Consider the following 20,060-nt stretch of genomic DNA (forward strand, 5'->3'; position numbering starts at 1 on the left):
TTGAGACCAGTAGAGTCCCAGAAAATCCTGTTACCCCTTTACAATTCTCCTGAATATCTACCTAGAACTACTTACATGGTCAGATCTGTGCTTTAGGAGGTGATTAGAGTCTGAATTAGGATGAGAGCCATTTAATGGAGAGAGGTATAAAAGACAATGTGAAAGTAATATTGACAAGAATTTGGCAACTAATTTCATAATGGAGAGTGAGAAATAAAGGATGACTTTGAGACAGCAATCCTAGGTACCTGGAAGTATCAAGAAATAGGAAAATTTGGAAGAAAGACCTGAGTTTACAGGGAGTGAGTGTAAAGTGAAAAGAATTAAGGACCAAGTCTTGAGCAGTAACCACATTTAGTTGGAATGGGGTGGATTTTAGGGGAGCCATAATGCATTCTGTTTTGGTCATGTTAAGCTTGAGTTGACTATCATCCAGTTCAAAATATCCAATAAATAGTTGGTGATATAGGGAGAGCTCAGGATAAGGGCTAGAGCTAGATGTATCGTCATAGAGATGATAATTGAGCCTGTGGGAACTGTTGAGGTTGTTGAAAGAAGCTAGAAATGGAAGAGGGGGCCATGAGAGAACTTTATAACTACACCCAGAGAGTATGGTATTGTTAATGATTGAGCAAAGGATACTAAAAAGGGGAGAGAGAGAATGAGAATGAATCTAGGTGGAGAATATGGTTAGCAGTGTCATATGTTACAAGTGACCAAAAAGAATGAGGATTAAGGAGAGTCCAATCGATTTGGCAATAAAGAAATGTCTGATAACTTTAGAGATCAATTTCAGTTGATTGATGAGTTTGAAGTCAAATTGTAAGAACCCATAGAACATAGATTTAGATTTGAAAGGGACTCTTGTGATATTCAAGTCAAGACTCCTCATTTTACATAGAGGCAGCTGAGGCCTAAAGAGATTAACTGACTTGCTATATAAGGCAGAATTTCAACTTATGTCCTCTGATTCCAAGTGCAGAGTTCTAACGACTATATAGTACTGCTTTTGATCCTAAAATCATAGATTTAGATTTTGAAGGTATCTTAGAGGTCATCTGCTCTAATGTTATTATTTTGCAGCTGAAAAACTAGGACCCAGAGAATTGAATTTGCTTAACCCAAGGTTGTACCCCTAGTAAATAACAACCAGAATTTTGAACTCAATTTCTTTGATTCCAAATCTGATAATTTGCCTACAGTTTTGGCAAACTGACTTCTTTTACCACTCCACTTAAATGATGTTCTCAAAGTTTAAGATTCCCAAGTAACCAAATCAAATTCAACAGCTTTTTTCTCAGTCCTTATCCTCTTTGAGCTCTCTGTAGCATTTAAGATTGTTAACCACCTACCTTTTCTTGAAATTTCCTTCTTCTTTGTCTTCTTTAAACCTACACTGCCTTAACTCTCCTCCTAGCCATCTCCTCCAATGGGTCTTCTTTTTTATCTTCTCTACTAAGTATAGGCATTACCCAAGGCTTAATCCTTAACTCTTTTTACTTTATACCTGTTTCCTGTAGACTCAAGTCTCACTTATTCCATGAAGTGTTTTCAGCCTACAGAAATCTCCAGTATCTCTGAACTCATTCATGCTGTTTCATTTATTTGCCAATAAATTGCATACTTAGAGGAAAAAGACAACATGGTATAATGGATAAAGCACTTCATTTGGAGTTAGGAAAATTCAAAACCTACCTTATATAGCCAGGTTACTTGAATTTTCTTAGCCTCAGTTTCCTCATTTCTTAAAATAACCATACCTCTCTCATAGGACTATTATGTAGAACTAATGAGATATAGGAAAGAAAGAAAGAAACAAGCATTTATTAAGCATGTCGTGTATATCAGGCACTTTACTGCACTGTATGTTAGGCACTGCTTTATAAATATATCCTTTGATCCTCACTGGAAAGTAGCTGCCATTCTTATCCACATTTTACAGGTGAAGAAACTGAGGAAGACAGAAGTTAAAAGACCTGCTCAGGATCATTTAACCTAAGCATATGAGTCCAGGTATGAACTCAGATCTTGATCCCAGGTTTAACACTATATTCACTGCACTATCTAACTGCCTCTAATATTACTGAATATAAAGAAGTCTACAAAACTTATTTTTTGGATTTATTTTATAGTTACTGTTATTTTTTCTGTAGTATTCTAGAACCATAGAATGTTAGAACTGAGAAAGGTTGAGAAGGGAAATGAAAAGAAGTGCATTCAAATATAGAAGTTCTTTCTAGGACTTTAGACCAGAGAGTGAGAAGGGAGACAGAGGGGATAGTTATCAAGAGTTTTTTGTTTTGTTTTTAAGGATGAGAGAGGCCTGGGAGTACTTGTAGCCATCACTGAAGAGAAAGACCTTGAATATGAGAGAGTGAGATGAGGGTGATGACTGTGGAGAAAATCTGCCAGAGAAGGTGGAGAGGAATAGAATCCAGGGAACTAGTAGAGGGGGGCTGGCCTCTTCATTAGAGACTAGAATAAATGAGGAAAGAATGAGTGATGACATCTGGGGCAAGGATGAGAGGTGGATCGGTGAATGGAGTGTAGAGAATGCAAAAAGAGGTAGATCATGGTAGATGACCTCGATTTTCTTCAGTTGTAGGGTAAGGTAATATGGGAGACTTGAAGAGAAAAGAAAAATAAGGGTTTGGAACAACTGCTCTGGGAAGTGGGGTAGAGAAAGAATGTGGTAAATTAGTAAAAAGAATTGCTTTGCTGTAGTGAGATCCTAATTGAGATTAGATGATGTGAATTTATAATGGGCCCAGTTGGCTGGTGACTTTCACTGTTTTTTTCTTTAATGATGTTCAGTAGCATGTGAGTAGGATCCGTGGTAGTGGAAGGGTTGGAGTAACAGAGAACTGGAGATTGGCAAAGTATAATGTGAAGATAGGATAAGGGGGAAAAGAGGACAGGGTAGTGTTGAACTGGTTAATGGGTTAAGATTAGGAGGGAGACATTCATTGTAATTCTTCAGTGCAACATGGCTAATGTGAAAATGTGTTTAATAAGAATGTATGTGTAGAACACATATAAGATTGCATGCCATTGTGGGAAGGGAGGGGAGAAAAATTTAAAACTTAGGAAAGTGATTGTTGAAAACTGAAAACAAATAAATTAATTATTAACAAAAGCAAAAAAGATTAGGAAGGGAGAAAAATGAAGCCAGTAGAAGTGATTGTCTCAGAGTACACTCAGAGACAGAGAAACATGGTCGTGGTGAAAATGAAAAAATGGGTTTAGGAGGTGTGAGGCACATAGGAAGAGATGAAAATGATAGAGGATTATAGTTAGGTAGAGGAACTTCAGAATCCTTGGGTAGAGCACTTGTAGGTTATGGTGAGTTTAAGAGTGTGACCATCTCTGTATGTTAAAAGTGGAGTGAAGTTGTTTAATCTGATCTGTTTAATTTGGAAGTTGGTGTGGTTTAATTGGGGATGCAAGGACATTTAAAGAGGCAGTAACATATAAATTAAACACCTTTAGTAAGGGCTGGGATTGTAGTGGAGAGGAAGACTATGAGGCCAGGTACTGAATTCCTTAAGAAGGGTAGAGAATGATCTGGATAGGAAGAAAAAAAAAGACATTTCAGCAAAACTAACCACCCCATCAGCTGAGGCTGATTCTCACAGTCAATCTACAGTATTCCACACTTGTATTCTCCACATCCCTTTCCCCCAAAATGCAAGGAGGGAGGTACATTTTCTTATTTCTAGGGCCAAATTTGATGGTTGTGATTGCAGAGCATTCAGGGTTTGTTGTTGTTGTTTCCATGAAAATGTTTACCTGCTCTTGTTTAATGTGCTCCATTTCTGGTAAAGAACCCATTATTCCAATATCTTAAGCCATGGAACATAAATCCAAATTGCATTCTCAGACATCATCTTCTCAAGTGTTGTTTACTTCCCTAAACTGTTTTGTTTTTTTTTCTGATGCCTTTACTTTGATTCAGCAGTAATGATGTAACCACCATCTATGGCAGTAATGTCCTTACTTTCTTGTTTAGGACTTCATGAACCCTGCCAATGTATTCTAGATTCATTCTGGGTGATCCTTTTTTCTTACATGAATCACCAGAAGTGGTAGCAGTTGTTAGACTTGATAGGTGCCTTGTCATGTTACTGACAGATACAGGGGACTTCTGATTATTATCAGGTGACCTCTGTATTAGTGCTTGGGACAGTGCTTGACACAAAGTAGGCATCTGATAACCACTTAATGACTGACTCACTGACATGTGGAATTTGTTATGGATTCTCATCATTTCTGGGAGCAGAAACTGCCTTTTCAAAAGTTAGCAGATCTGTTCCACCTGTTTTTCCCTCTGTGGGAAAAATCCTTATACATATTTCACAGCTTCAAAAGTTTAATCATCCTTCTTACTTTCCTTCTTCAGGACATTCTTTTCCCTTTCCCTTTTCCTTTTCCCTTTTAAGCATTTCTTCCATTCTTATACTAAACCCTTCATCCTACCTTGATGGAGAGTATAGAAGTATTCCTTGATCCATTTTTAATTGAAAGACCCACCTACATTTAAAGCTGTTGTTTCATTTGGTGTATTTTCTAGATCTGTTTGAAGATGTTTGTGGAATAGAGTTCATTGCACTGCTTTCTGACACTCTGCTATCTTAGCTGCACCCTCCATTAATCTTTTCCTTCCCCAAATCTTGTATTATTTATTGTGTATTTGTTAAATTTTCTGTTGTGCATCTCTTAATTTTGGTTTTTAAGATTTCCTCTTGGGGGCTTCTTTTTAGATATTGATGAGTTAATTTTCTCATTTTTAACTCCATGTCAAGAGACAAAGTTGCCTCTAAGATTTCTTTACCTGCATGCAAAACTTTAAATTGTTATGTAAATGTGAATTGTTATGTATCTTGGTATGTTATATCACCTATAAAGCTCTTCAATATAATTTTAATTGTGTCTGTGATTTATTTTGACCCACTCATTTGAGATACCATTTTTTGGTCTCTTGGTGTCCTTTTTACCATAACCTCACTTAGGTTTCAATTCCCTAACAACTATCTTTTATCCTTCTTTTTCTGAAGGTTGTTTTCCCTGAGAAGAAAACATAAGCAAAATAGGAATTTTATGTTTCTACTTTCTTTCAGTTATCATTCCCCACCCCAAGCAATAATCCCTTCTCTGTCCTCCTTTTGGCTTTTACATTCATCCATCTATCCATCTGTGTGTGTGTGTGTGTGTGTGTGTGTGTGTGTGCGTGTGTGAATTAATCACCATTTTTCTGTCCTTAGTGTTTTTCCCAAGTCACAATTCCTTCTGGGTTTGAGTCTTTCCAACATTATTGTTGGAGGACTCGTCCAGTCTTTTGTATCTGTACCCATTTACTTGCCCTTTTGCCTTTTATAACTTTTAAGAATCTTAGTTTTTCAATGAGTTCCTGCTAGCCAGATTAGTGTCTTCAAAAATCTTACACATCAGAAACATGCAGAGCCAAGAGAACAGTTTACATAGTGATCACAATATCAATACAAGGTCCAATCATGATTTAAGAGGACTAACCAGTGAAGCATGTTTCTGTCAAAGAGGTGGTGGACAAGGTGCATAATGAGGCATGTATTGTCAGATATGACCAAAATATTTCATCTTCCTTAAATATGTATTTTTTTGTTGTAGGGGAAGTTTCTATTGGTGGCACTGCATGATTGGAATGAAAACTGAGTTGTTACTTTAAAAAACAGCATTAATAAAATAACTTTATAAAAATCTTATATATTTCTTCCATTTGGCTGGTCCATCTGTAGTATATCCTCACCACAGTATCACTTCACTATCTCCTTCCTTTTGCACTTGCATGTTTTTCCCACTTTGGTTTGTGAATTTGCATGTCTTCTTGATATATGATGCCACTACTCTTCTGTACCTTTTACTTAATATCTTTATTTTCAACAAGGCAAATCTTCCCATTATCATTCTTTTCTGTTCTATTTAAAGGCATACCCCATCCTGTCATGAGTTGCATACCACCAACTTATGCGGCCATATTTACTTCCTTACATTAAGATTTCTAGTTGACTTTCTTATGCATTTTGTAGTCTAAAAAATGCTTTAGACAACACATAGAACGGCTACAAGGAAGTAACTCACGGCGAATTCTGCACCCAGAGGCCACGGAACATTGGAGCGAGGGAGATTTCTGTTCCGGAGAGACCTGCAAACCTCTCGCGGGGGGTCCTTCGCACTGTGGACTGGGCGCCAGGACTGGGAGCTGAGTGCAGCCCTGCCGCGGCCGCGGCACCAAGAGGAAAAGATCCGAGCGGGCTTCAGGGATGGGATCTCCAGCGGCCACGCGGGTCCCTCCACCCCCAGAGGGACCTGCAAACCTCTCGCAAAAGGTCCGTCGCGCTGCAGACGCGGAGCCCAGCCCAGACCTGCTGCGGCCGCAGCCGTGGCACCGAGAGAAACAGATCCGACCAGACTTCAGGGATGGGATCACCAGCGGCCGCACAAGTACCTCCACCCACAGGTGACGGGGGTCGGTGAGAGAGTCTCTTTGGTGGGTCAAGAGGGGAGTGGGGTGCCCCCATAATTCAGGCCCCCCTGGGAGGTAGAAGCTGAGAGGTGGCTGCAGACAGGGGCTCCCCAAGCGGGCGGGAGCCTGAATCCATTGTGGAAGGTCTGTGCATAAACCCCCTGAGGGAACTGAGCCTGACAGGCGGCCCTGCCCCGACCTGACCACATGAACTTAATCTCACACTGAATAGCAGCCCTGCCCCCGCCAAAAGCCCTAAGGCTGGAAGCAGCATTTGAATCTCAGACCCCAAACTTTGGCTGGGAGGATCAGGAGGCGAGGTGGGTGTGAGGAGAATATTCAGAGGTCAAGTCACTGGCTGGAAAAATGCCCAGAAAAGGGAAAAGAAATAAGACAATAGAAGGTTACTTTCTTGGAGAACAGACATTTCCTCCCTTCCTTTCTGATGAGGAAGAACAATGCTTACCATCAGGCAAAGACACAGAAATCAAGGCTTCTGTGTCCCAGCCCACCCAATGGGCTCAGGCCATGGAAGAGCTCAAAAAGAATTTTGAAAACCAAGTTAGAGAGGTGGAGGAAAAACTGGGAAGAGAAATGAGAGATATGAAAGAAAAGCATGAAAAGCAGATCAGCTCCCTGCTAAAGGAGACCCAAAAAAATGTTGAAGAAATTAACACCTTGAAAACTAGCCTAACTCAATTGGCAAAAGAGGTTCAAAAAGCCAATGAGGAGAAGAATGCTTTCAAAAGCAAATGGAAAAGGAAATTCAAAAGCTCACTGAAGAAAATAGTTCTTTCAAAATTAAAATGGCACAGATGGAGGCTAATGACTTTCTGAGAAAGCAAGATATCACAGAACAAAGAGAGAAGAATGGAAAAATGGAAGATAATGTGAAATATCTCATTGGAAAAACAACTGACCTGGAAAATAGATCCAGGAGAGACAATTTAAAAATTATGGGACTACCTGAAAGCCATGATCAAAAGAAGAGCCTTGACATCATCTTTCATGAAATTATCAAGGAAAACTGCCCTGAGATTCTAGAACCAGAGGGCAAAATAAATATTCAAGGAATCCACAGAACACCGCATGAAAGAGATCCAAAAAGAGAAACTCCTAGGAACATTGTGGCCACATTCCAGAATTCCTAGGTGAATGAGAAAATATTGCAAGCAGCTAGAAAGAAACAATTCAAGTATTGTGGAAATACAATCAGGATAACACAAGATCTAGCAGCCTCTACATTAAGGAATCGAAGGGCATGGAATAGGATATTCCAGAAGTCAAAGGAACTAGGACTAAAACCAAGAATCACCTACCCAGGAAAACTGAGTATAATACTTCAGGGGAAAAATTGGTCTTTCAATGAAATAGAGGATTTTCAAATTTTCTTGATGAAAAGGCCAGAGCTGAAAAGAAAATTTGACTTTCAAACACAAGAATGAAGACAACCATGAAAAGGTGAACAGCAAAGAGAAGTCATAAGAGACTTACTAAAGTTGAACTGTTTACATTCCTACATGGAAAGACAATATTTGTAACTCTTGAAACATTTCAGTATCTGGGTACTGGGTGGGAGTATACACACACACACATGCACACACGCACACATACATAGAGACAGAGTGCACAGAGTGAATTGAAGAGGATGGGATCATATCTTAAAAAAAAAAATGAAATCAAGCAGTGAGAGAGAAATATATTGGGAGGAGAAAGGGAGAAGTTATATGGGGCAAATTATCTCTCATAAAAGAGGCAAGCAAAAGACTTATTAGTGGTTGGATAAAGAGGGGAGGCAAGAGAAAAACATGAGGTCTACTCTCATCACATTCCACTAAAGGAAAGAATAAAATGCACACTCATTTTGGTAGGAAAACCTATCTCACAATACAGGAAAGTGGGGGATTAGGGGACAAGCAGGGTGGGGGGGATGATAGAAGGGAGGGCATGGGGAGGAGAGTGCAATTTGAGGTCGACACTCATGGGGAGGGATAGGATTAAAAGAGAATAGAAGTAATGGGGGACAGGATAGGATGGAGGGAAATATAGTTAGTCCTATACAACACAACTATTATGGAAGTCATTTGCAAAACTACACAGATTTGGCCTATATTGAATTGCTTGCTTTCCAAAGGGAAGGGGTGGAGAGGGAGGGAGGTAAAGAAGTTGGAACTCAAAGTGTTAGGATCAACTGTAATGTTCTTGCCACTCGGAAATAGGAAATACAGGTAAAGGGGTATAGAAAACTATCTGGCCCTATAGGACAAAAGAGAAGACGGAGATAAGGGCAGAGAGGGATGATAGAAGAGAGAGCAGATTGGTCATAGGGGCAATTAGAATGCTTGGTGTTTGGGGGGGGGAGGGGAGAAAAGGGGAGAAAATTTGTAACCCAAAATTTTGTGAAAATGAATGTTAAAAGTTAAATACATAAATTTAATATATAAAAAAAATGCTTTAGTTGTATTTTTTTTTAATGGAAGGGGAGAAAGGCTCAGTTCTTCTGTGATAGGCTGAATCTGCTTTACACGCCACTCTTTCTTCTTCTCTGGCACCCTCTACTCTATCACCTTTTCTGGAATCCTTCATTACCAAGGAATGGAAGTTCTATGCTAGTTCAGTAGAGCTTCTAAGCTCTGTGACTCCATGGCCAGGAGATGACTTCTGCTTTATCACTTTACCATCTCTCTGCCTGTGACATTAGAGGTGAGAAACCAATTAGACAAATCCACTACAATCTTTTTACCACTAAAAATCCATGGCCTTTGTCCACAAGAGCTACCTTGGCATGGAGACTCGAAACTATGTATGCCCATGTTGAGCTAGGACTAATGAGAGCTTACTTTGAGAGCTTGGTAGAACCATCATTGATCCATTTGTCCTGCTGTAGTCCAAGGATCATCATATCCAACCTGGGTTCAGATCTATCCTTCCCTACATCAGCTGAGACTCAATTACATCCTCACCCCCTCAGGTTATTGAAACCTGGATATCTCCTTGGCTCAAAACCCTTTCTAATGATCTCTACTTTCCTTTGCCCCAGTAACTCTTTCAAACTAGGCCTAATGAGGTTTCTTGTGTACATTAGGATATGTCTTAGAATAAAGACTGAAACTTTTATAGCATTTCTAAACTATCTCTGTCTTTTGTAAAACCTTGGAGGGCCCATGGCAGTTGTGATGAACCTGAATACTCATATTCTGTGCATTAGTACAGAGATATCTGAGGCCACAAATATAGTTTCTCCCTCTCACTCTAGTTATTGACTCCTGTGAGTGGGCTTCTGGTAGTTTTCTTTTTAATACTCTATGGTAGAGGCTCATAACTTAGGGCCTATGATAATTTGAAAACTGTATTTAAATATAATTGGTTTCTTTTTATAATTCTACATGTTTTATAAATTTCAAAATATTATTCTAAGAAAGGCTTCACCAGACAAACAAAGGGGTTTATGACACACACAAAAAGGTTAAGAACTCCTTCTCTGTGGTAGCTAGCTTAAAAATTATGTCTGGGCAGTAGTTTTTTGTTTGTTTTTTCTATTTTCAGTTTAATTAAACACTTGGACATTCTTTTCTGTCCTCATTAGAGAGATTCCATTCTCAGCCTAGAGTCTATTATATTAATTCACTGTCCAAAAAGCCAAATCCTATGGTGACATAATCTTTTCAGCCAACTCTTCCCTTCTCCTTTTGTCTTCTCTAACAAAGTCCTTATGTTCAAACTCTAGCAATAATGAACACTCTACTTATGCCTCAGGTTCTGTTTCCTCCTCAGCACTTAATAATATTTAAAGATGCATTCCAGGTTCCTTCATATGGAATCAGTCATTTCTCCATGAACTCTCAAAGTGTAGTAGTTGTCAGTGGGTTTGTCAAATCTCAATAGACATAACATTTTCCAAGGAAGATACTATATGTAGTGCTTAATTAGTCAAGTCAGGTTGACATGCCACTTTCATACATTTCAGTAGAGTGTTGTCAAACATGACACTTCATCTTCTATATCTATCTCAAAATTAATAGATTTATTACTTATACCTTGACTCTTATGAAAAAGGGAAACTACTTCCACTTAGAAAGGTCTAGATACCCTTTCTCATGGAAATCTCATGCCCCTTTTTTCTCTTCCTCTTCAGTATCACATCCTTCATACTGTACTAGAAAGAATAGTAGATTCTTAGTCAGAGGAACAGGGTTTGAATCCTAAATCTGAGAGTCACTTACCTTGCAACCTTTGGCAATTCACTTAAGCTTTAGTTTCCCTAATCTGTATGGTTCAGGTGTTGGGCTATATTCTCTCTTAAGATCTATTAGAACTCCAGATTCTGTGATGCAGTGAACCTCTTGACTAGTTTGGATTCAATCAGTGATTGATTCAAGTGTGGTTCATTCAACAAGCATTCATTAAATGCCTACTATGCTCCAGGCACTGTGCTTTGGAAACATGAAAACAAAAACAGGCTCTGCTCTCAAACAGCTTACTTTCAATTTGGGAAAGAACATGTACATACAGAAGTAAATAAAAAGTTACTTTTTTTGGAGGGGAGAGTTACTAGCAGCTGGGGACACAATGGTAAAGATTCCATATAGGAAGTAGCATCTGAACTGAGCTTTGAAGAAAACCAGAATTTAAAGAGGGAGTACATTTCCAAACATGGGGAATAGTCTGTACAAAAAAACATAAAAATGAAACATGTGAAAGAGAGCATGTTATCCAGCATGGCCATATATATGAAGAGAGTCTACAACCAGATTGTAAAAGAGTTTATATTTTGTCCTGGAGGCAATTAGAGAACTTTAGAACTTATCAAACTTATCTGGATTAATCAAATCTATGCTTTATAAATATCCACTTGTTACCTGTGCAGAAGAGATCAGAGAGCAAAGTGACTTGAGGCAAGGAGACCAATCTGGAGGCTTGGAAATACTCCAGGAAAGAGATAATGAGGACATGAACTAGGCTGGTGGATTTGTGAATGGAGAAAAAGGGGTGGTGCCATAGTAAAATTGATAACACTTTGCAACTGATGTGGTATGAGGAGTGAAGGAGAGTGATTTCTCCAGTCTTCTGTTTTTTCTCCCTGGAATATTTCTTTCATTCAGCAAGAGAACACTTCATGGAATCCCTTAAATGCAGGTCTAAGGAGCTTGGATTTGATCTTGTAGATAGAGAGGAGCATGGTGCAGTAGAAAGAATATCCTGATTTAACATCAGAAGCCCTAGGTTTACATCCCAGCTCTGCCATTCACTATCTGTATAGCTTTGGGCAAGTTACTTAACCTGTCTCACCCAATTTCCTTATCTATAAAATGAGGAGGTTAGACTAGTTGCCATCTGAGTTGCCTTCCAGCTCTAAAATTATTATCTTACCATCTTCAGTAAGGGCTATTAAATCTTTTTAAGCAGAGTAATACATTCAAAGCAGGATGCTAGAAATGATTAATTAGATGATAGCTTGTAAGGTAGATTGTGGGAGGGAAACTGAGTAGGGCATTTATCAAGCCATGGTAACAATAGTCAACATTTATGTACTACTTGCCATATTCAATTCAGGAAGCTACATGTATATATAGAAATAAATAAAAATGCCAGGTAAATAAAAAGTTACCTTTCTGGAGGAGAGAGGCTGTGGGGGCATAATAGGAAAGATCCCATGTAAGAAGTATCACCTGGGCTGGACTTTGTTGCTGTTCCTCTGACAGTGCCAGGCACTAAGTCCTTTATGAATATTATAAATATTATCTCCTTTGATCCTCACAATAAAATAATATAGGTGCTATTATTCTTCTTCTTCACATTTTACAGATGAAAAAACTGGGGCAGATGAAAGTTAAATGATTTACCTAGGGTCACACAGCAGCATCTGAGGCTGAATTTGAATTTAGATCTTCCTGGCTTGAAGCTCAGGACTCTTATCTACTGGACAACCTGACTTGAAGGTGATGATTAGTTTTAGGGTAGATTGGTAGCAATGGAAATGAAAACGAATGAATATGTATGGGAGAATACTACAGAGGAAGAAATTAATTACTGACTAGTTTTAGCAAGTTGAGGGAAGGAGTCAAGATTAACTCTTTCATCAGTCCTTAAAAATCTTCAACAGATCTACTCACCACTTTTTTTGATACACCATGGATATGGATTCCCATAAAGATCTGGATGGACGATCAACAAAGAGCTAATTTTTTTTTTCACTCAATCAACTCAAATATATTATCTGCCTACTACGTGTCAGGCACTGTACAAGAAGCTACACACACAAAGACAAAATATGAAAAAATTTCTGCCTTCCAAGAGCTTTCATTCCTTCAGGAGAAACACCATAGGTAGTTGTAGCCAGGATAATTTGTGGATGGAATAATATTAGGTCCCTAATACATGCACATCTCTTCCTCAGGATTCTCCAGGTCCTACGAGTACCACTGTGAGGTTCTTCTTTTAGAAAAAAAGCTCTCAGCTCAAGACCCCATTGCAGTGTGTTACCCCAAGTATCAGTCCCCAGAGAATTTTGCCCCAATATCATTTAACCAATTGACATGCATTAGACTTTACAAAGGGATATTTACTGAGAAGATATAGCATCCTTTTGAACCAGGGCTATTCTCCCCTTAACCACTTTGGTTCATGGAGAGAATGGTTACTATGAAGCATTTGTCCCCACCAATTTCATCTGAAAATTCAACAAAGCTTTGGGCAGATTTGCTGCATTCCTAGTAGGATACAGCACCTAAGCTTCCTGGTTGAACCATTACCATGCTAGATCAGGCAGGTAGCTCCTTAGGACCTCTTCAGGAGCACTGGGCTCAGCTGCCGGCATATTCTGGTATGGACTCTGGTTTCTGGACCTCCAGTGACTCTTCCAATCTTGTTAAGCTCCTAAGGTCACATGCCCTAGCACACTCCATTTACAACATTCATTCACAGGGTCTGGAGAACATATGGAAAAAGGATAACTAACAGCTCCTGGTGACCAGAATTCTTTTTCTCCTCTTCATGGAGTTCCTCAGCATTTATTAAGCTCTTACTATGTGCCATGTACTGTGTGGGGAATTGACAGAAAGACAAAAGGCCCTACTCTCAAGGAGCTCATGGCCTACTAGAAAAGATGATGTGAAAATCATTTTCAACCAAGGCATATAAAGGATAAATTAGAGATAACCATTAGAGGGAAGATACATATGAAATTCCCCTTAGGCATGATGGGGCTTTCTCCTAGGTTTCTTTTGGTCTTGAAGTTGCCTTTCCTCAGTGTGTGTAATTTGACCTTAGCTCCCAGTGAATTCACTGCAATCAACCATCATTGTCTCAGGGATGCTGCTAGAATACTGATTAGAATGTCCAAATCCTTGGACCCTCTGAAGGTCACAAGGTCATCTTCCAGGAAGGAAGATGCTGCCAATTAGGTGATATCATGGATAGGATCTGGGTCTGGAATCAGGAAGCAGGGAAAGGAAGGGGAAGAGAGAATATCCATTTATATGGCACCCATGTGTCAGGTAATGTGCTGAGCACTTTACCAATATTACTTCATTAGACAGGAAGATCCAAGTTCCAATCCAGCTTCAGACACTTGCAAGTTGTGTGACTCTGGGCAAATAATTTAAGCTCTGTCTTACTCAAATTCATTCACCATAAAATGGGGATAATAATAATATTTAACTCACAGAATTATTGTGAGAATCAAGGGACCTAATATTGGAAAAGTCCTTAGCATGGTGCTTGTTATGTAGTAGGTACTTCATAAATGCTTATTCCTCTAGGGGTAGGTTCTCTCCCCCTCCCCCACTCTGGTATTTCTCTTCCCTAGAATTCTAGATACTCAAATACCCAAGGGAGCTTAATTTTAATAGGGATTTTGACAGCATTCTTCACCTTTTATTTTTATAATTTTAAGTATAACTTTTAATGCTTAATTTGAATGCTATATTCAAAACCTCTAGGGGAAGAACATAGTGTTTAATGATATTTACATCATAAGAGTCATATTACATTGGACTTGTTCATGGCTTCCTTTTGGGAACTTCCATATACTTGCAGAGCTGAAGGGAGCAGTAAAATTCAGTCTCGACTTGAACAGCAGCAACAGCAAATGAGAAATGCAGTTAAAACATCAAACAATGTGAAACATTCTCCACCAAAAGAAAAAATGTCCCCAGAATCTCCTATGGATGACATTGAGAGAGGTAAACTGAATCACATCATGTATAATTGTGTGTTTGTGAATATTTCAGGTAACAATTGTAGTTTTGACCTTAAGTTTGTAAGACTTCTATTTAACTCTCTTCCTCCAGAGGGCTTGCATATCTTTTTTTTCCCAACCATGACAGAATCTTGTTAGGTGTAAATTTTAAGGCATATTATTTGGGGGGCACCTATGGTATCCCACAGTTTTTAGTTCCCAAACTGTTAGGGGTATGAGAGAGAATATGTGATTGTGTTCCTCTTTTTCAAGAATGCTGAATACACATCCCTTGTTTGAAGAAGATCTTATCTGAGTTCTGGATCTGCTTCAAGGTTGAAGATGAGTAAGAGGTCACTCACCAAGAAGACAACAACAGATAAATAGGATATGGTCTCAGTCAAGAACAGATAAAGCAGAGGAGAGCATAGATTTTTCAAACGTTGCCCTCTTCTGAGCCAGCAGCAATAGAGTGTTTCATCTCTGTCTCTTCAGTGGGTTAACAGTCCAGTTGATCAGAAGCAGGAGAACATTTCCTTCACTTTGTCCCACTTATGTCCTTTGCTTTGCTTGGCTGTAATCCCAAAGTTGTCAGATATGACAGTGCTCTGTTCTTTCCTTCCCTCCCTTTACTCTTTCTCATTTACTAATGAGGGATTAAATTCCTTGTTAGTCTCAAACCCCTTTTGCTTCCAGGTCATGCAAAGGTGGAAAGGCCAAGAGAACGCAAAGCTTTTAGTTCTCCTGAAGATCCTGAATTTGGGACATAGCCAGAGCAAAGGCAAGAAAAACAGCTATACTAACAGTTTGTTTGCTTGAATTCTACCTGACCCAGGTGTCATTGAGACAAATTCAGGGGAACCAGGTGTAAGAAACTGAGAGAAATTTTTCTTATCTTTGCCTCTTATCCCAGGATTTGCTATAATGAACCTTCCTGTTACCAAGGACTGTGAAACTGAAAAGTGTTGTTTTTTTATTGCCTTAATTATTTCCACTGCCTCTCCTTTCATTGCTCCTACCTTAGGTATTTCAGCTTGCTCTATATGTGAAGTCAAGACAGGGAAAAGACCTTGGTCAAATTGTAGATCAAACCATTCGATTGGATGATAAGCAAATTCTTAAATTCCTGGAAGGTACTCTTTTTTTCACATATACATACATACATACATACATACATACATACATACATACATACATATATATATATATACTCTTTTTTCACACACACACACTATATATATATATATATATATATATATATATATATATATATATATATATATATATACATGTATATATGCAAACATATGTAAATATATACAAGTGTACCCTGATATTTGAGGTTGGTGTATGATTCCTCCTCAGTTGTACTCCCTCAAAAGACCCAAAAGGATCTTAGATGCCTTTTTGGAATTTTCAGCAAAATGTAGTTTATAGTCTACAAAACTGGATGTTCAGTCAATCAATCCTCAAGCATTAATAAGTGCCAACTATGAATGCCAGGCATTCTGATAAGTACTGGGGATACAAAGAAAAGGCAAAAGACAGTCCCTTCTACAAAGCAAGCTATATATAGGATTACTAGGAAATAATTAAAAGTGGGAAGGCAGTGGAATTTTGATTATTCAAAAAGTAGCCAATGCCTCTTATGTATTCAATTCTATTTGCTTCAGACAAAATATAAGAAAATAGCCCCTTTGCATTTTGTAGTGCACTGTTTGTGCACTCTTTGCACAAACAGTGCAAGAGGAAAAAGAAAATTCTATGTATGTATACACAGACACAAAATTGTGTGGCAGAAACTAAATACTAAGGAGTGGCTGTACAGTGAAAGCACAACTAAGTTACACTGAAATCAAATCACCAGCCATGAGGTAGTAACCTAAAGAACTACAACATAAGATGATTCTATTTTTGAAATGTGATTTTTGGGGGAAGTTCCTGCTATAGATGGTACCAGATGGTAACCTCTGTGGGGAATGGAAATTTCTTATGAAAACATTATATTTCCCTCAGTGCATAGCACAGCACTCTGCATATAATAACTGCCTAAATGTTTATTGACTCGTACGATCCTCATAATAAATATTATCATAAAAAGAAGAGTTTTGCATAGCAGAATGTTTTATTTTCTAGTGGGTCACCCTTGGAGATTGCCTTGTTTCAGGGGTATTTACAAATTACATATAATAAATAATCCAGCTCAGCAAGTGCTTTTTATGGAGTCTGTCCACTTCTTATCTTTGTAAGGAAAGAACTTGATTGTTAATATTTGTTTTTTGGTTCCCTTTGACAAGTAGCAAGGTTTGTGAAGTTCATTTTTAAAAAGATTATTTTATTTGTAGAGACAAAATTCTTTGTATATTCTGATCTTTAACTTCATTAATTGTGAGATCAAATTCTTAACTAGGGTCTACTTTGCAAGCTTGTTCTGATACAAAGTCTTCATTTAGTTATTGTTATTTCTGTTTTTCAGATCATTATGTTTTATGTGAGTTGACATTTTAATGTAAGTTCGCATTTATGCTCTGTGGAATATAGATTTCTCTATTACTCATGTCCCATGTTATTTTATAATTCTGATTTTCCTAGTGATTATTAAAATGTGGCTTTTGTTTACATACTATGTTGGGCCCTAAAATGGATAATCTTACCCATTTCTCATCAATAATTTTATAACTTCCACCTTTAAATTTTCATTAGCTCTCAATTTCAATTTGTTGATTCATTTTTTATTTTATTTTTAGATCTGAAAGCAGAAGCCAGCATAATGGACCAGATGACTAGTTCTGATAGCTCTTCAGAATCCCAGAGTTCTTCATCTCCAAGTAATGAAGATAGTTCTAGTGACTCAGAAGAGGAGGGGTGCAAACTCTGTCATTCTAGCTCAGTAAAACGTGCATCAGGCCATCAAACCTCATCTGCTGAACCACAGCAATGGATTCCTGACATGGAGACCATGTGTAACAGATCTCACGATGGGAGTGACCTTTTGATGAATACTTTAAGTAAGGTCACTAAACAAAAGGGGAAAGGGAAAATCTCCCAGGATAGTTTTGATAAAAAAATAACAGAGCTATGGTAAAAAGTCCATCTTATATAGATCTGCTTATATACTTTTTGGGGAGGGACAAAACGTTACTTTTGTGTATATCTGTGTTAAGGAGCTGTGCTGCTGTATGCTAATTCTGATTGAATAAGTAAGTAACTAGGAGTAAATAAAGCTGGTAAGAATCCAGATGAATTGATAGAAGTGGGAGAACCACTAGTAAAAGAGAGAGTTCTGTAGTAGCTGAGGATTAGGCTAGACTTGCTAGAGGTTCAGGAAAGCCAGGCTTTTGATACTATTCTGTGTGAACTGGGAATTGGAGGTCTTAGAGACCAGATAGCACTACTTCTCCTTTGGGTGGCTGGGGCAGTACAAGAAAAGTTCAGTTTGGATAGGATAAAAAGAAGAATGGATATGGAAAGAGAATGAAGACTTTTGATAAAAGGGACCTGATGGAACACGTTGGATTTAGGTGTATTGGTGCAGGATTAGGTTGTTGAACAGGGGTACTTAAAACACAGGGGTATTCTAAGATACCTTCAAAGTGAGATAAAGTTGGATTCTTTCTACTCTTCCTGGATCTTTCTTGGATGATCTTAATGTTTGAGGGGAGGCCTCTTGTTGTAAAAGAACTTTTAAAGTACAATTTTGTAATTTTGGTACAATTTTGTGCAAACTTGTAACCTCATTGCTGTTTTCTGTGTTTTATATCAACATAGTATCCCATGTATCCCTCCCTACCACATTCCCCAAGAGCCATTCTATATGACAAATAGTATTTTTTTTTCTTTTGGAGAAAAAACAAAACATATCAATATATTGAGAAAGTTCAAAAACATCTACAACATGTAACACCTATGGACCTCACACCTTCATGGTGGGATAGGTTGGGGAGTATCTCATATCTCTTCATTTGAGTCCCACTTTATAATTTTGTTACATTTACTTTTGATTTTTTGGTGTGTCATTCTTTCCATTTACATTACTGTAGTTACTGTGTGTATTGTGTTCTTGGCTCTACTTAACTCACTCTGCATCAGTTCACATATACTCATGCTTCTCTGTATTCATATGTATCCTTTCTTTCAACATAGCAGGGTTCTTTCTTAGTTTTTTGAAAATAAAATGTGAAGTATGAGTACAAACTATTTGTTAAAATTTTGACAGGACACCTATCAGATTGGCTGAGATGGCAAAAATGGAAAATGACAGATGCTGGAGAGAATGTGGGAAAATACCTACATAATGAATTGCTAATGGAGTGGTAAACTAGTACAACCATTCTGGAGAATAATTTGGAACTAGGCCCAAAGAGCAGTAAAGCTATAGCATACCCTTTGAATCAGCAATATCACTATTAGGTCCCATATCCCAAAGAAATCAAAGAAAAAGGAGAAAGATCCATATGTACAGAATGATTTGGGGAGGGACAAAGTTAGCCCACGTTGAAGATGTCTTGAGATTTGACCAGAAATCATACCGTGAGCCTCTGGCTTCCTGAAGCCTGGAAACAATGGTCTCACCCAAAACCAACCCAGGTCAGGGGCCAAGCTCCCAGACATTTTTGCCCTTGGTCATTTTCCCAGCTGCAACTCCTTGTTGTCTGTCTGACTTGCCATCTACCATCATGATTGCTACCTTCTTGGGAATAACAACATTTTTTTGAGTAATTTGTAATATTTTGCTCAATATTTCATACTCAGCATCTCAGGGAGTTTAGTTGATTTCCACTGTGTGATGTGAAAATCAAAGTAAGGGCTTTTGCCTTCACTGTTAAGTAATTGGGTGACTATGTAAATTGAGTAAAATAACTATGTGCATATACTGATTGAAGTGTTTTTGTTCAGACATTCTTCAGTCATATGTGATTCTTTATTGACCCCATTTGGGGTTTTCTTGGCAAAGATACAAAATGGTTTGCCATTTCCTTATTCAGTTGCATTTACAGATGAGGAAACTGAGGTAAACAGGGTAAGTGACTTGCCCATGGTCACAGAGTTAGTAAGTGTCTTAGGCCAACTCAGGAGAAGTCTTCTTGATGTCAGTATCCATTGTGCCATCTAGCTGACCAATTGATTGAAATAAATGAAAGCAATTTGATTAACTCATTGAGTGCCTTTCCTTTCCTTGGAAGATACATTTTTAATTTTAGTCCATCTATTTCCCTTGATACTTTGAGTATTTTAACTCTATAAATCAGTTAAAGAACTCTGTATATGTTCTTTAATTTGTTCACTAGTAGTTATTAATTAAAAAGCTACTTTGTGCAAATTATTGCTGCATGAATTACAGTATATCTACTACTTTTACATAAAACAGTCCCTGACCTCAAG

The 20,060-nt window shown here is 38.1% G+C and overlaps 1 protein-coding gene across 5 annotated transcripts in view; it reads left to right on the forward strand.

Annotated features, from left to right (window-relative positions):
- Window positions 1-19,831, forward strand: part of EAF2 (ELL associated factor 2) — a 118,982-nt gene extending 99,151 nt beyond the window's left edge. For 3 of the 5 annotated variants that reach the window (XM_072613869.1, XM_072613867.1, XM_072613865.1), the window contains 2 exons: window positions 14,537-14,682; window positions 17,426-19,831. In XM_072613869.1, coding sequence (XP_072469970.1) covers window positions 14,589-14,682; window positions 17,426-17,763 — 432 coding nt within the window. In that variant the 5' untranslated portion in view covers window positions 14,537-14,588 and the 3' untranslated portion in view covers window positions 17,764-19,831. Of the gene's footprint in view, window positions 1-1,942; window positions 2,014-12,304; window positions 12,439-14,536; window positions 14,683-17,425 lie in introns of all 5 variants that reach the window. The other 2 variants (XM_072613868.1, XM_072613866.1) reach the window with 2 other exon arrangements.
- The last annotated feature ends 229 nt before the right edge of the window (window positions 19,832-20,060 follow it).

This window comes from Notamacropus eugenii, chromosome 5 (assembly GCF_028372415.1).
Source record: "Notamacropus eugenii isolate mMacEug1 chromosome 5, mMacEug1.pri_v2, whole genome shotgun sequence".
Lineage (NCBI taxonomy): Eukaryota > Metazoa > Chordata > Mammalia > Diprotodontia > Macropodidae > Notamacropus > Notamacropus eugenii.